The 13,676-nt window shown below is 44.4% G+C and overlaps 1 protein-coding gene across 4 annotated transcripts in view; it reads left to right on the top strand.

Annotated features, from left to right (window-relative positions):
* Positions 1–13,676, top strand: part of LOC130269369 (colorectal mutant cancer protein-like) — an 80,347-nt gene that overhangs the window by 49,780 nt on the left and 16,891 nt on the right. For all 4 annotated transcript variants that reach the window (XM_056518102.1, XM_056518100.1, XM_056518103.1 and 1 more), the window contains 3 exons: positions 1,649–1,831; positions 3,329–3,420; positions 4,216–4,338. In XM_056518102.1, the coding sequence (XP_056374077.1) occupies positions 1,649–1,831; positions 3,329–3,420; positions 4,216–4,338 (398 nt within the window). The remainder of the gene's footprint in view (positions 1–1,648; positions 1,832–3,328; positions 3,421–4,215; positions 4,339–13,676) is intronic.

Raw genomic sequence — 13,676 nt, forward strand, 5'->3', positions numbered from 1 at the left:
TTATTATACTCGCTGTATTTATTCTATTTATTTTATGATATGTGGTTTTTTTTTACCAACTAATTTGCTGGTCATATCACATTAATAAGAGTATATTATTAATTGACCATATTTAGTGTATATATACATGTAATTGTCAGACACCTCATATGAATACTAAAATAGTTGGTTGTCTGTTATGTTATTTTAGCAAATTTATTAGACCTGAGGAAGGCATCAGTAGTATGCCGAAACGCGTTGTCCATTTTTACCAAAATAAAATCTATTGATATCCTGTTGCCAGTCTGCATTCTTGATTCTTGATGCCATACGAGCAGCGCCTCCATCAACCACCATTTTTTACCCTTTTCCTTGTATCACTATTACTGGTCACCCTATTGGTTCAACCAGTGGCGGTCGTGAGTGCGGCAGCTCTTTCGCCTCTACCCACTTCCCAATAGCGCAACTTGCCGTTGGGTCGTAGCCATCCTACAGAAATAACTACAAGATTAGTATATCACTTGGGTGTGGTGGAGGACACACACCTGTTTGATATACATTACAAGGGAGCGCCCCCTGTTTTTTCTTTTTGTCTCTCTTTCCGACTTTCATATCACTGCACCACTTTTGGTTTATCACATATACACCAGAAAGGCTGATGTTTCTCTCTAAACATATAAAAGCGTACATTCCCCGCTTAGTAGGGGGCCCATATGTTATATGCAAGCATGAGTCCTATGCAAATCACATTCCAACCAATTGGCTCACTCCAACCAATCTCAGCCAGAGACTTGGGAGCCACATGTGGATTGCAACCACCTGCTGTGTGGCTCACCATAAGAGTTATAATATGTATCAAGAATTTTCATTATAGAATACATATCCTATTGACAGAACAGTGCTGATTTGAATGGCATAACAATAGAGTCAAATTAACCATTGAATTGTATCAAATGTATTAATGTTTTCAAATTCATCATTTCTTGTCCCTCCATTTTTAATATGTCTATCCTTAATTTTTTTGTTTAAGTGGCTCCCAAAGATCACTCAAAGTTGGGGACCACAGCTTTAGATTATAAATGTAAATTCATCTTTTTTTTTTTTTTTTTAACCTTTTATTACAAAGAGTTGACTAACCAGATAAAAAGTGCATGAGACAATGTTTGTATAGGGAGAATCCAGCACTACTGCATCCAGTTCACTTGTGTAATTTTTCTGCTGTGGGCAGTCCAGACCCTAAAGATAATCAATGATCAACACTAGCGCTGTTTGTGTACCACATCCCAACTCACAACTGCTGCTACTGGCAGGTTTTTAGACACCTTCCAGTATATGTATGTACAAATAAACTCTACATGCTGTCATAATCAGTGACACCTTCAATAGTTTTTCAGTTGTAAAGCTTATCCACAAATTGCTGTCATAGGTTCCAATTATGGCTTCAGTGTATAGCACTGCTTAAAACACTGTGCCTATAATGCAATAACAGGAGATTGCGGGGGGTCCCAGTGGTCATAACCCCCCCCCCCCCCCCCCCGTGATCTAAAGCGGATAGGGGATATGTTTTTGTGCTATGAGACTTTTCCCGTAAAAGTAATGCTGATGTTATGTTCTTTTAATCAGCTTTTTAATGTTGCCTAGTAAATGACATCTTGTTTTATTCCCGTAGAAGAAGTTGTCTGAACTAAAAGCCAGTCTGCAACTACTTCAGACAGAGAAACGTGCTTTGGAATTACAATCTTTAACTCAACAAGAGCAGGAGAAAGCCTATATGCTTGTCCAAGAGCACCTGCAGATAGAACAGAACGAATGGATAAAGGAAGCATCTGGCAAAAATAAGACAAACAAACAGGTAATGCCAGGGCCGGCGTTAGGGTGGGGCAATCCGGGCAATTGCCCAGGGCCCCCAGGGGGCACCCTACGGGCTGCTCAGTGGCAGATCCAGGGGGAGGGGGATCCGCCACTGAGCAGCCCGCAAGGGGCCCCGTCACTGACGTCCCGTGCGTGCGCCCATAGGAACGGAGGAGCGGAGCATCGCAGCATCGAGGAGGACGCGTGCTGGCCGTCATGGTAAGTTACCAGCACGTTAGCTTCGGTGCTCCGACCACTGCTCCTCCGATCCATAGCAGTAGGTCATGACCCCTGACCGGAGGAGCGGTGGTCGGAGCACTGAAGTGGGGCAGTACACAGGCATACAGCCTCCAGCCATACACTGTATATGGCTGAAGGCTGTATGTCTGTGGGGGGGAACTATACTGCACCTAATGTGGGGAACTATACTGCACCTAATGTGGGGGAGCTATACTGCCCCTAATGTGGGGGAACTAAACTGCACATAATGTGGGGGAACTATACTGCACCTAATGTGGGGGGAACTATACTGCACCTAATGTGGGGGGAACTATACTGCACCTAATGTGGGGGGAACTATACTGCACCTAATGTGGGGGGAACTATACCACACCTAATGTGGGGGGAACTATACTGCACCTAATGTGGTGGGGAGCTATACTGCACCTAATGTGGGGGAACTATACTGCACCTAATGCGGGGAACTATACTGCACCTAATGTGGGGGGAGCTATACTGCACCTAATGTGGGGGAACTATACTGCACCTAATGTGGGGGAACTATACTGCCAACCTAATGTGGGGGGACTTATACTGCCAGCCTAACGTGGGGGAACTGTGCTGCCAATCTAATGTGGGGGAACTACAACCTAATGTGGGGGAAGTATACAAAACATTGTACTATTCTGATCCCTATAATTCTATTATTTTTCTGTATATGGGGATGTATGAGGGTAATTTTTTTTGTGCTGTAGATTGTAGCAACATTTATGTTTTGATGGGACTTTTCCATTGCTTTTTAGACTTTTGTGGCCCCACTTTTGATTTTGCCCAGGGCCACGTTAAGCCTAAAACCAGCCCTGGGTAATGCCACTTGTGACAAGTAAGGTCCCACAGCTGGAGAAATGACTGTTCTTGGAATGATGGAGTTTTGACCTTTGTTGTTGCACAGAGGTTTTTATTACTTGCATTGATTTCCAATATAATACCACATCTGCAGGAAAATACCTGTAATATGTCCTGCCCATTGTAAAGAGTCATCTATCCCCTTGCTTTGTTCCCTTTACCAATATCACATAATACTTTAATAAAAGGTATATGCCAGAATTATTGGAAAAAAACTATTGCTTGTCCAGTACATTTATTACAACTTACTAAATAGTACTAGGCTTTATAGTAACATATTTGGTTGTCATGTTATCATTTATTTTTATGTTTAATTGTGCAATTTTTTTTCAAACAATATTTAAAACATGTATATTTTTTTCATGTTACAAAGAAACATCAAGATGTAGATAGAGATTGCCTAGGCCAAAGTGAGAATTCCACTTCATCTACTTCAATGCAGCGACTAACAGATTCCTTGAAAAGGTATGAATGCTAACTTTTTCCTCTGCATAGTTTACAAAGAGTGTGCAGAGGAGTTGACCAGTTACCCATAGCAACCAATCAGATTGCTTCTTTAATTTTTGAAAAGACCTCTGAATAATAAAAGAAGCAATTTGATTGATTGCTATGGGCAACTGGTAAACTTTTCCTTTATGAATCTCCCCCAATGACCCATATTTATTATGGGGGAGAATTATCAAAACCTGTCCAGAGGAAAGTTTGCCGAGTTGCCCATAGCAACGAATCAGATCGCTTCTTTCATTTCTGAATAGGCCTCTGAGAAATGAAAGTAGCGATCTGATTGGTTGCTATGGGAAACTCCGCAACTTTTCCTCTGGACAGGTTTTGATAAATCTCCCCCTATGTGCCTGATACCAGAACTGTCTAGTTTTGCCCATAGAAGCCAATAACAGACACAGCTCAGCTTTGATTTTACATTACACTGTTTTTAAAGTTCTATTGACAATATGATATATTGGAACTGAGGATCAGGTATTGTACGTAAAGGGCAGGGAATTGCACCTTTTCAGGATGGGAGGTCTCCATGGCTCAAGTCTTATTGTATTTAAATGCCTTTTCTGATTAAAAGAGTTTCACTGAAAAATGTCTTGAATAACTTATTTAAATATATTCATCAATATATATATCCTGGTTTAATTGTTCATTTAATCTGTACTTAAGAGATGTGTGTAACTACACATAATACTTCATTAATAAAACAGTGGGTTAGGATTGAGTCATTTGTATAGAGCTGTCCTATATGTCTTTTCATTTCAGGAGCAATGAAATGAAAGGAAGAATCGAAGGTCTCATTTCAGAAGTAGAGCAATTATCCTGTAAAGTATGTGCCGAGAATACTAAGACTGCGCAGATGATCAAAGATTTCTTCAAAGCTCATAGGTATACAGATGATCATACTGTCTTGCCTATATATCATTTGTACATGGAGATCAATGTCCTGTTATATTGTTTGCCTGTACATTACAAGAATGGAATATTCTTGCCAATCTGCTGTCTATTAGCTGTAATGATTCTAGGCTGTCTGCTATGATAGAAAGGGAAATAGAGCTACCCTTCCAAAAGAATAAGAAATAGGTATGGGTACATGTTAAGTGTAGCGCCAATTACTTTTTTAGTATAAAATAAAAACTTTGAATTCTCTGGTAACAATTTATGGTTACTGCACTCTGCAGCCTGTTCTGTGACTATATGGAGGGGTTGTCTGGTGGAATAAATCTTTGGGAGCCTCAAAATAAGTTGACAATGGGGCCAGGCAATAAGGAAAGCAGGTGGAATGCCTGGCAGCATAGCTGGAGGTAAAAACCATAGGAAGAGGGAGGTTGTGATCCCATTGTATAAAGCTCTAGTGAGACCATATCTGGAAAACTTCTGGAGATCTCACTTGCAAAAAGATATTCATAATATAGAATGGGTCCAAAGGCGGACTCAAACAGTGGAAAATCAGTCCTCCATTATACGGTAAAATATGTATTTATAATACAAATATTTTGTTGTAAAAAGTGGAGAATAAATAAAGGAAATTATAGACTACAGGGCCCCTTGTGGTAAAAACCATTTACCAATGTTCATACAAATTAAAATGTACTTATAAAAGATAACAAATAAAACGTATTAATGATTTGCTATTTTAGCATATAAACATCATTAATCTCTGTAAAATAGCTTATTGCACGCTCACCCGTCCGATGTAAGGGATTTTTTTTTTAAGTTTTGCAGGTCCCAAAATGTTCATAAGTTTTGCCTGTAAAGCCAGTTTCATACTGCTTAATCTCCGAGACAGAGATTTTGAGTGAATCAGTTGGCGCTAGGAGCACGCAGACATTGCTGTCCCCATAGATGGCAATGTCTATGGAGCAGAAATCTGCCAGAACATTAAACTCTTTTTCTAGGGGATATTCCAGAAAGAATGTTCGCCTCAAAAACTCTGCAGTGTGCACTGTGCAGCCGAATCCCATTGCCAGCAATGCGACTCTGCTGCACCAAAATTTCAAAACGGAATTCAACTTGGAAATTCTGTAGTGTAAAACCGGCCTAAAAAGTCTCGTTTGGGATCAAAGTGAGCTGGCTGGCCTTATGCGCGATAATAAAGCACTCTTGTTTGCTGGTATCTTGGTGCACTCCTTTGTGCAAGAGAAGGGATCATAGATGTGAATGTTTTAGGATAGGATGTTGGTATGGATTAAGCAGCATCCTTATGTTTGAGGAACGTGTGCTCCTGTTTTGATTGACAGTAATACAGGATTGCAGTAACACAGGTTTTGCTATACACGTTTATTCCCTTTGTGTGTATTGGAACTAAACCAGAAAAGGGAGGAAAAAAAGCTAATTGGACATAATGTCACACCAAACTCCAAAAATGGGCTGGTCAAAATTATGAGCACCCTTTCAAAATTGTGGAAAAAATTGTTTCAAATATGTGATACTCCTTTAAACTTACCTGGGGCAAGTAACAGGTGTGGGCAATATAAAAATCACACCTGAAAGCAGATAAAAATGAGAGAAATTCACTTAGTCTTTGCATTGTGTGTCTGTGTGTGCCACACTAAGCATGGACAACAGAAAGAGAAGAGAACTGTCTGAGGACTTGAGACCCAAAATTGTGGAAAAATATCAACCATCTCAATGTTACAAGTCCATCTCCAGAGATCTAGATTTGCCTTTGTCCACAGTGCCCAACATTATCAAGAAGTTTGCAACCCATGGCACTGTAGCTAATCTCCCTGTGCATGGACGGAAGAGAAAAATTGATGAAAGGTGTCAATGCAGGATAGTCCGGATGGTGGATAAGCAGCCCCAAACAAGTTCCAAAGATATTCAAGTTGTCCGGCAGGCTCAGGAAGCATCAGTGTAAGCGTGAACTAATTGTCGACATTTAAATGAAATGAAACGCTATGACAGGAGACCCAGGAGGACCCCACTGCTGACACAGAGACATAAAAAAGCAAGACTACATTTTGCCAAAATGAACTTGAGTAAGCCAAAATCCTTCTGGGAAAACGTCTTGTGTACAGATGAGACCAAGAAAGAGCTTTTTGGTAAAGCACATCATTCTACTATTTACCGAAAACAGAATGAGGCCTACAAAGAAAAGAACACAGTACCTACAGTGAAATATGGTGAAGGTTCAATGATGTTTTGGAGTTGCTTTGCTGCCTCTGGCACTGGGTGCCTTGAATGTGTGCAAAGCATCATGAAATCTGAGGATTACCATTGGATTTTGGTTCGCTGGGTTTGCGTCTTAGATTTTGGGTCTTCCAGCAGGACAATGACCCCAAACATACATCAGAAAGCACCCAGAAATGGATGGCAACAAAGCGTTGGAGAATTCTGAAGTAGCCAGCTATGAGTCCAGATCTAAATCCCATTGAACATCTGTGGAGAGATCATAAAATCTCTGTTGGGAAAAGGCGCCCTTTCAATAAGAGAGACCTGGAGCAGTTTGCAAAGGAAAAGTGGTCCAACATTACGGCTGAGAGGTTTAAGAAGCTTATTGATGGTTATAGGAAGTGACTGATTTCAGTTATTTTTTCCAAAGGGTGTGCAACCAAATATGAAGTTAAAGAGGTACTCCGGTGCTTACACATCTTATCCCCTATCCAAAGGATAGGGGATAAGATGCCTGATCGCGGGAGTCCCGCAGCTGGGGACACCCGGGATCATGCACGCGGCACCCCGTTTGTAATCAGTGCCCGAAGCGTGTTCGCTCCGGGTCTGATTACGGTCGACCGCAGGGCCGGCGGCGTGTGACGTCACGCCTCCGCCCCCGTGTGATGTCATGCTCCGCCCCTCAATGCAAGCCTACGGGAGGGGGCGTGACAGCTATCTTGCCCCCTCCCGAAGGCTTGCATTGAGGGGCGGAGCGTGACGTCACACGGGGGCGGAGGCGTGACGTCACACACCGCCGGCCCTGCGGTCGCCGGTAATCAAACCCGAGCGAACACGCTCCGGGCACTCATTACAAATGGGGTGCCGCGTGCATGATCCCAGGCGTCCCCAGCTGCCGGACTCCCGCGATCAGGCATCTTATCCCCTATCCTTTGGATAGGGGATAAGATGTTTAAGCACCGGAGTACCCCTTTAAGGGTGCCAATAATTTAGTCCAGCCCATTTTTGGTGTGACATTATGTCCAATTTGTTTTTTTTCCTCCCTTTTTGGTTTAGTTCCAATACACACAAAGGGAATAAACATGTGTATAGCAAAACATGTGTTACTGCAATCCTTTTCCGTGAGAAATACTTCTTAATTTTCTTGAAAAATTTCAGGGGTGCCAACATCTCACTTTAGATCAGGTCAGATCATTTTCCTAATGTTTTGTTTCACATTGAAAAGTAATGCAAGCCATGCTTCTCAGTCTGAGCCAATACGTGTCCTCAAAGAGGAGACTAGCTAAGAAAGGCAACTTAAAAGGGGTACTCCACTGGAAAAAAAAAATAATTAATCAACTAATGCCAGAAAGTCAAACAGATTTGTACATTACTTCTTTTTAAAAATCTTAATTCTTCCAGTACTTATCAGCTGCTGTATGCTCCACAGGAAGTTCTTTTCTTTTTTAATTTCCTTTTTGTCTGACCACAGTGCTCTCTGCTGACACCTCTGGCCAATTTAGGAACTGTCAAGAGTAGGAGCAAATCCCCATAGCAAACCTATCCTGCTCTAGACAGTTCCTGATATTGACAGAGGTGCTTTATAAAAGGTTAATATTTCTGGTGATGCTGATTACAATACAGGTTATCGTTCTGAGATCCATTGTGCCATTGCGGGGACCAAACTGCTAATATGTTAATGATCTTCTTAGAGCATCTGTTATGTTTCCACCCCCTTGAAGCACAATCTGCCTGACCACACTCGCCTTGCGATAAATCTCCATTCATGAATAACTATGTTCGGATCTTCAACAAATCGCCAATACATGTGCAGGACACCTAGGAAATAGTGATCATAATATAATACATTATAACTTGTTCTTCAATAAGGGAACCTCGCGAGGGGCCACAAAAACAATGAGCTCTAGGAAGGCAAAGTTTGATCAACTCAGAGAAGCCCTTAACAATATAAAATGGGATAATGTCCTCAAAAACAAGAATACTAACACTAAATGGGAGACTTTTAAGAATATTTTAAATACTCACTGTAAGAGGTATATACCTTATGGGAATAAAAGGGTCAGGAATAAAAGAAAACCAATATGGATGAATAAAAATGTTAAGGGGGCAATAAATTACAAAAATAAAGCATTTAAACTACTAAAACAGGACGGCAGTGAAGATGCATTAAAAAGCTATAGAGAAAAATGTAATATTTGAAAAAACAGATAAAAGCCACAAAAATAGAGACAGAAAAACTCATTGCCAAAGAGAGTAAAACTAACCCCAAATTGGAAGTGGAAGAGGAGAACGGAGATGGAGTCCATAGACAGCAAAAAAGTAAGACGACCTCGTGGACTCTGAATCCTTATGATTATAATAGAATTATTCCCAAGGGAGAAGGTCGACCCAATCGTCTTGGTGAGCTGAAACAAAATGCTGAAGATAAGTCTCAAGACTTTGATTAACTCTCTCCACCTGACCGTTGGACTGAGGGTGGTAGGCCGAGGAGAAGTCCAGATTGATGTCCAGATGGGTACAGAGGGCTCGCCAGAGACAAACTGCACTCCACAATCTGAAACGATATGCTAAGGTAGACCATGTAAGCGAAAGATATGCAGCAAGAAGTACTTCGCCAGCTGTGGGGCAGAAGGAAGACCAGGTAGGGAAATGAAATGAGCCATCTTGGAAAACCGATCTACAACGACCCAAATGACAGTGTTATTACGAGATGGCAGCAAATCTGTGATAAAATCCATAGTGATATGGGACCAGGGAGTCTTCGGAATGGGTAAAGGTTGTAAGAGTCCTGCAGGTCTCTGCTAAGGAGTTTTGTCACGGGCACAAGTATCACAGGAATGGACAAAATCAGGAACATCACATTCAAGATGGGGCCACCAGTAGTGTCAAGAGATCTGAAGTAGAGTCTTACGCATTCAAGGATGACCTGCTGTCAAGGAAGAATGACCCAATTTCAGTACCTTGCGTTTCAAGGATTTTCCTGGAGGAACTTGCTGTATTTCCGCAGGATCGGCAGAAATCAATCGGTCAGGGGGAATAATATGCCTAGTCGTGGAGTCCAAACCTATGACATCCGAGGACCTGGAAAGAGCATCTGATCTTATGTTCTTGTCTGCTGGACGGAAGTGAATGAAGAAGTTGAAGCAAGAAAAGAACAGTGACCACCTTGCCTGGCGGGGGTTCAAACGCTGAGCAGACTGAAGGTGTAAAAGATTCTTATGGTCGGAGTAGATGATGACCGGATGAGAAGACCCTTCCAATAAATGTCGCCATTCCTCCAAAGCTAGCTTGATAGTGAGGAGTTCACGATCTCCAATGGAGTAAGTCCTCTCAGCAGGAGAAAAGGTCTTGGAGAAGAACCCACAAGTTACAGTCCTGCCCTTGGTGTTTTTCTGAGTAAGAACGGCAATGGCTCCAACAGATGAGCCATCAACTTCCAAAGCAAAGGGCATCTCCAGATCAGGTCTTGTAAGCACAGGAGCAGAGGCAAATGCAGACTTTAAATGGGAGAAGGCCAATTCAGCCTCAGGAGGCCAAGACATAGGATTAGCAGTCTTTTTTGTGAGAGCCACAATTGGAGCCACCAAGGAAGAAAAATGTGGGATAAATTGACAATAATAGTTAGCGAATCCCAGAAAGCATTGAAGAGCACGTAGGTCAGAAGGACAAGGCCAATACAATACCGCAGACAATTTATCTGGATCCATCCGCAGGCCTTGATGAGAGACAATGTAGCCAAGAAAAGGAAGACTAGATTTCTTGAATAGGCATTTCTCCAGTTTGGCATAGAGATGATTCTTCCATAAACAGTGAAGAACTGTTACGCCGAGCGCTCCGGGTCCCCGCTCCTCCCCGGAGCGCTCGCAACATCCTCGCTACTGCAGCGCCCCGGTCAGATCTACTGACCGGGTGCGCTGCGATACCGCCCCCAGCCGGGATGCGATTCGCGATGCGGGTGGCGCCCGCTCGCGATGCGCACCCCCGCTCCCGTACCTGACTCGCTCCCCGTCGGTCCTGTCCCGGCGCGCGCGCCGGGTCTCTGCGATTTAAAGGGCCACTGCGCCACTGATTGGCGCAGTTGGTCTAATTAGTGTGTTCACCTGTGCACTCCCTATGTATACCTCACTTCCCCTGCACTCCCTCGCCGGATCTTGTTGCCATTGTGCCAGTGAAAGCGTTTCCTTGTGTGTTCCTAGTCTGTGTTCCAGACCTCCTGCCGTTGCCCCTGACTACGATCCTTGCTGCCTGCCCCGACCTTCTGCTACGTCCGACCTTGCTCTTGTCTACTCCCTTGTACCGCGCCTATCTTCAGCAGTCAGAGAGGTTGAGCCGTTGCTAGTGGATACGACCTGGTTACTACCGCCGCTGCAAGACCATCCCGCTTTGCGGCGGGCTCTGGTGAATACCAGTAGTAACTTAGAACCGGTCCACTAGCACGGTCCACGCCAATCCCTCTCTGGCACAGAGGATCCACCTCCTGCCAGCCGGAGCGTGACAGTAGATCCGGCCATGGATCCCGCTGAAGTTCCACTGCCAGTTGTCGCCGACCTCACCACGGTGGTCGCCCAGCAGTCGCAACAGATAGCGCAACAAGGCCACCAGCTGTCTCAACTGACCGTGATGCTACAGCAACTACTACCACAGCTTCAGCAATCATCTCCTCTGCCAGCTCCTGCACCTCCTCCGCAGCGAGTGGCCGCTTCCGGCCTACGATTATCCTTGCCGGATAAATTTGATGGGGACTCTAAGTTTTGGCGTGGCTTTCTTTCACAATGTTCCCTGCACTTGGAGATGATGTCGGACCAGTTTCCTACTGAAAGGTCTAAGGTGGCTTTCGTAGTCAGCCTTCTGTCTGGGAAAGCTCTGTCATGGGCCACACCGCTCTGGGACCGCAATGACCCCGTCACTGCCTCTGTACACTCCTTCTTCTCGGAAATTCGAAGTGTCTTTGAGGAACCTGCCCAAGCCTCTTCTGCTGAGACTGCCCTGCTGAACCTGGTCCAGGGTAATTCTTCCGTTGGCGAGTACGCCATCCAATTCCGTACTCTTGCTTCCGAATTATCCTGGAATAATGAGGCCCTCTGCGCGACCTTTAAAAAAGGCCTATCCAGCAACATTAAAGATGTTCTGGCCGCACGAGAAATTCCTGCTAACCTGCATGAACTCATTCATCTAGCCACTCGCATTGACATGCGTTTTTCCGAAAGGCGTCAGGAGCTCCGCCAGGATATGGACTTTGTTCGCACGAGGCGTTTTTTCTCCCCGGCTCCTCTCTCCTCTGGTCCTCTGCAATCCGTTCCTGTGCCTCCCGCCGTGGAGGCTATGCAAGTTGACCGGTCTTGCTTGACACCTCAAGAGAGGACACGACGCCGCATGGAGAATCTTTGCCTGTACTGTGCCGGTACCGAACACTTCCTGAAGGATTGTCCTATCCGTCCTCCTCGCCTGGAAAGACGTACGCTGACTCCACACAAAGGTGAGACAGTGCTTGATGTCAACTCTGCTTCTCCACGCCTTACTGTGCCTGTGCGGATATCTGCCTCTACCTTCTCCTTCTCTACTATGGCCTTCTTGGATTCCGGATCTGCAGGAAATTTTATTTTGGCCTCTCTCATCAACAGGTTCAACATCCCGGTGACCAGTCTCGCCAGACCCCTCTACATCAATTGTGTTAACAATGAAAGATTGGACTGTACCGTGCGTTACCGCACGGAGCCCCTCCCAATGTGCATCGGACCGCATCACGAAAAAATTGAGTTTTTGGTCCTCTCCAATTGCACTTCCGAAATTCTCCTTGGACTACCGTGGCTTCAACGCCATTCCCCAACCCTTGATTGGTCCACAGGAGAGATCAAGAGCTGGGGTACTTCTTGTTTCAAGGACTGTCTTAAACCGGTTCCCAGTACTCCCTGCCGTGACCCTGTGGTTCCCCCTGTAACCGGTCTCCCTAAGGCTTATATGGACTATGCTGACGTATTTTGCAAAAAGCAAGCTGAGACTTTACCTCCTCACAGGCCTTATGACTGTCCTATTGACCTCCTCCCGGGCACTACTCCACCCCGGGGCAGAATTTATCCTCTGTCCGCCCCAGAGACTCTTGCTATGTCTGAATACATCCAGGAAAATTTAAAAAAGGGGTTTATCCGCAAATCCTCCTCTCCTGCCGGAGCTGGATTTTTCTTTGTGTCCAAAAAAGATGGCTCCCTACGTCCTTGCATTGATTACCGCGGACTTAATAAAATCACGGTAAAGAACCGCTACCCCCTACCTCTTATCTCAGAACTCTTTGATCGCCTTCAAGGTGCCCACATCTTTACCAAACTGGACTTAAGAGGTGCTTATAATCTCATCCGCATCAGGGAGGGGGACGAATGGAAAACTGCATTTAACACCAGAGATGGACACTTTGAGTATCTGGTCATGCCCTTTGGCCTGTGCAACGCCCCTGCCATCTTCCAAGACTTTGTTAATGAAATTTTTCGTGATCTCTTATATTCCTGTGTTGTTGTGTATCTGGACGATATTCTGATTTTTTCTGCCAACTTAGAAGAACATCGCCAGCATGTCCGCATGGTTCTTCAGAGACTTCGAGACAATCAACTTTATGCCAAAATGGAGAAATGTCTGTTTGAATGTCAATCTCTTCCTTTCCTAGGATACTTGGTCTCTGGCCAGGGACTACAAATGGACCCAGATAAACTCTCTGCCGTCTTAGATTGGCCACGCCCCTCCGGACTCCGTGCTATCCAACGTTTTTTGGGGTTCGCCAATTATTACAGACAATTTATTCCACATTTTTCCACTATTGTGGCTCCTATCGTGGCTTTAACCAAGAAGAATGCCAATCCTAAGTCCTGGTCTCCCCAAGCGGAAGACGCATTTAAACGGCTCAAGTCTGCCTTTTCTTCTGCTCCCGTGCTCTCCAGACCTGACCCATCTAAACCCTTCCTATTGGAGGTTGATGCCTCCTCAGTGGGAGCTGGAGCGGTCCTTCTACAAAAAAATTCTTCCGGGCATGCTGTTACTTGTGGTTTTTTTTCTAGGACCTTCTCTCCGGCGGAGAGGAACTACTCCATCGGGGATCGAGAACTACTGGCCATTAAATTGGCACT

The sequence above is a fragment of the Hyla sarda genome, chromosome 1 (genome assembly GCF_029499605.1).
Source record: "Hyla sarda isolate aHylSar1 chromosome 1, aHylSar1.hap1, whole genome shotgun sequence".
Classification (NCBI taxonomy): domain Eukaryota; kingdom Metazoa; phylum Chordata; class Amphibia; order Anura; family Hylidae; genus Hyla; species Hyla sarda.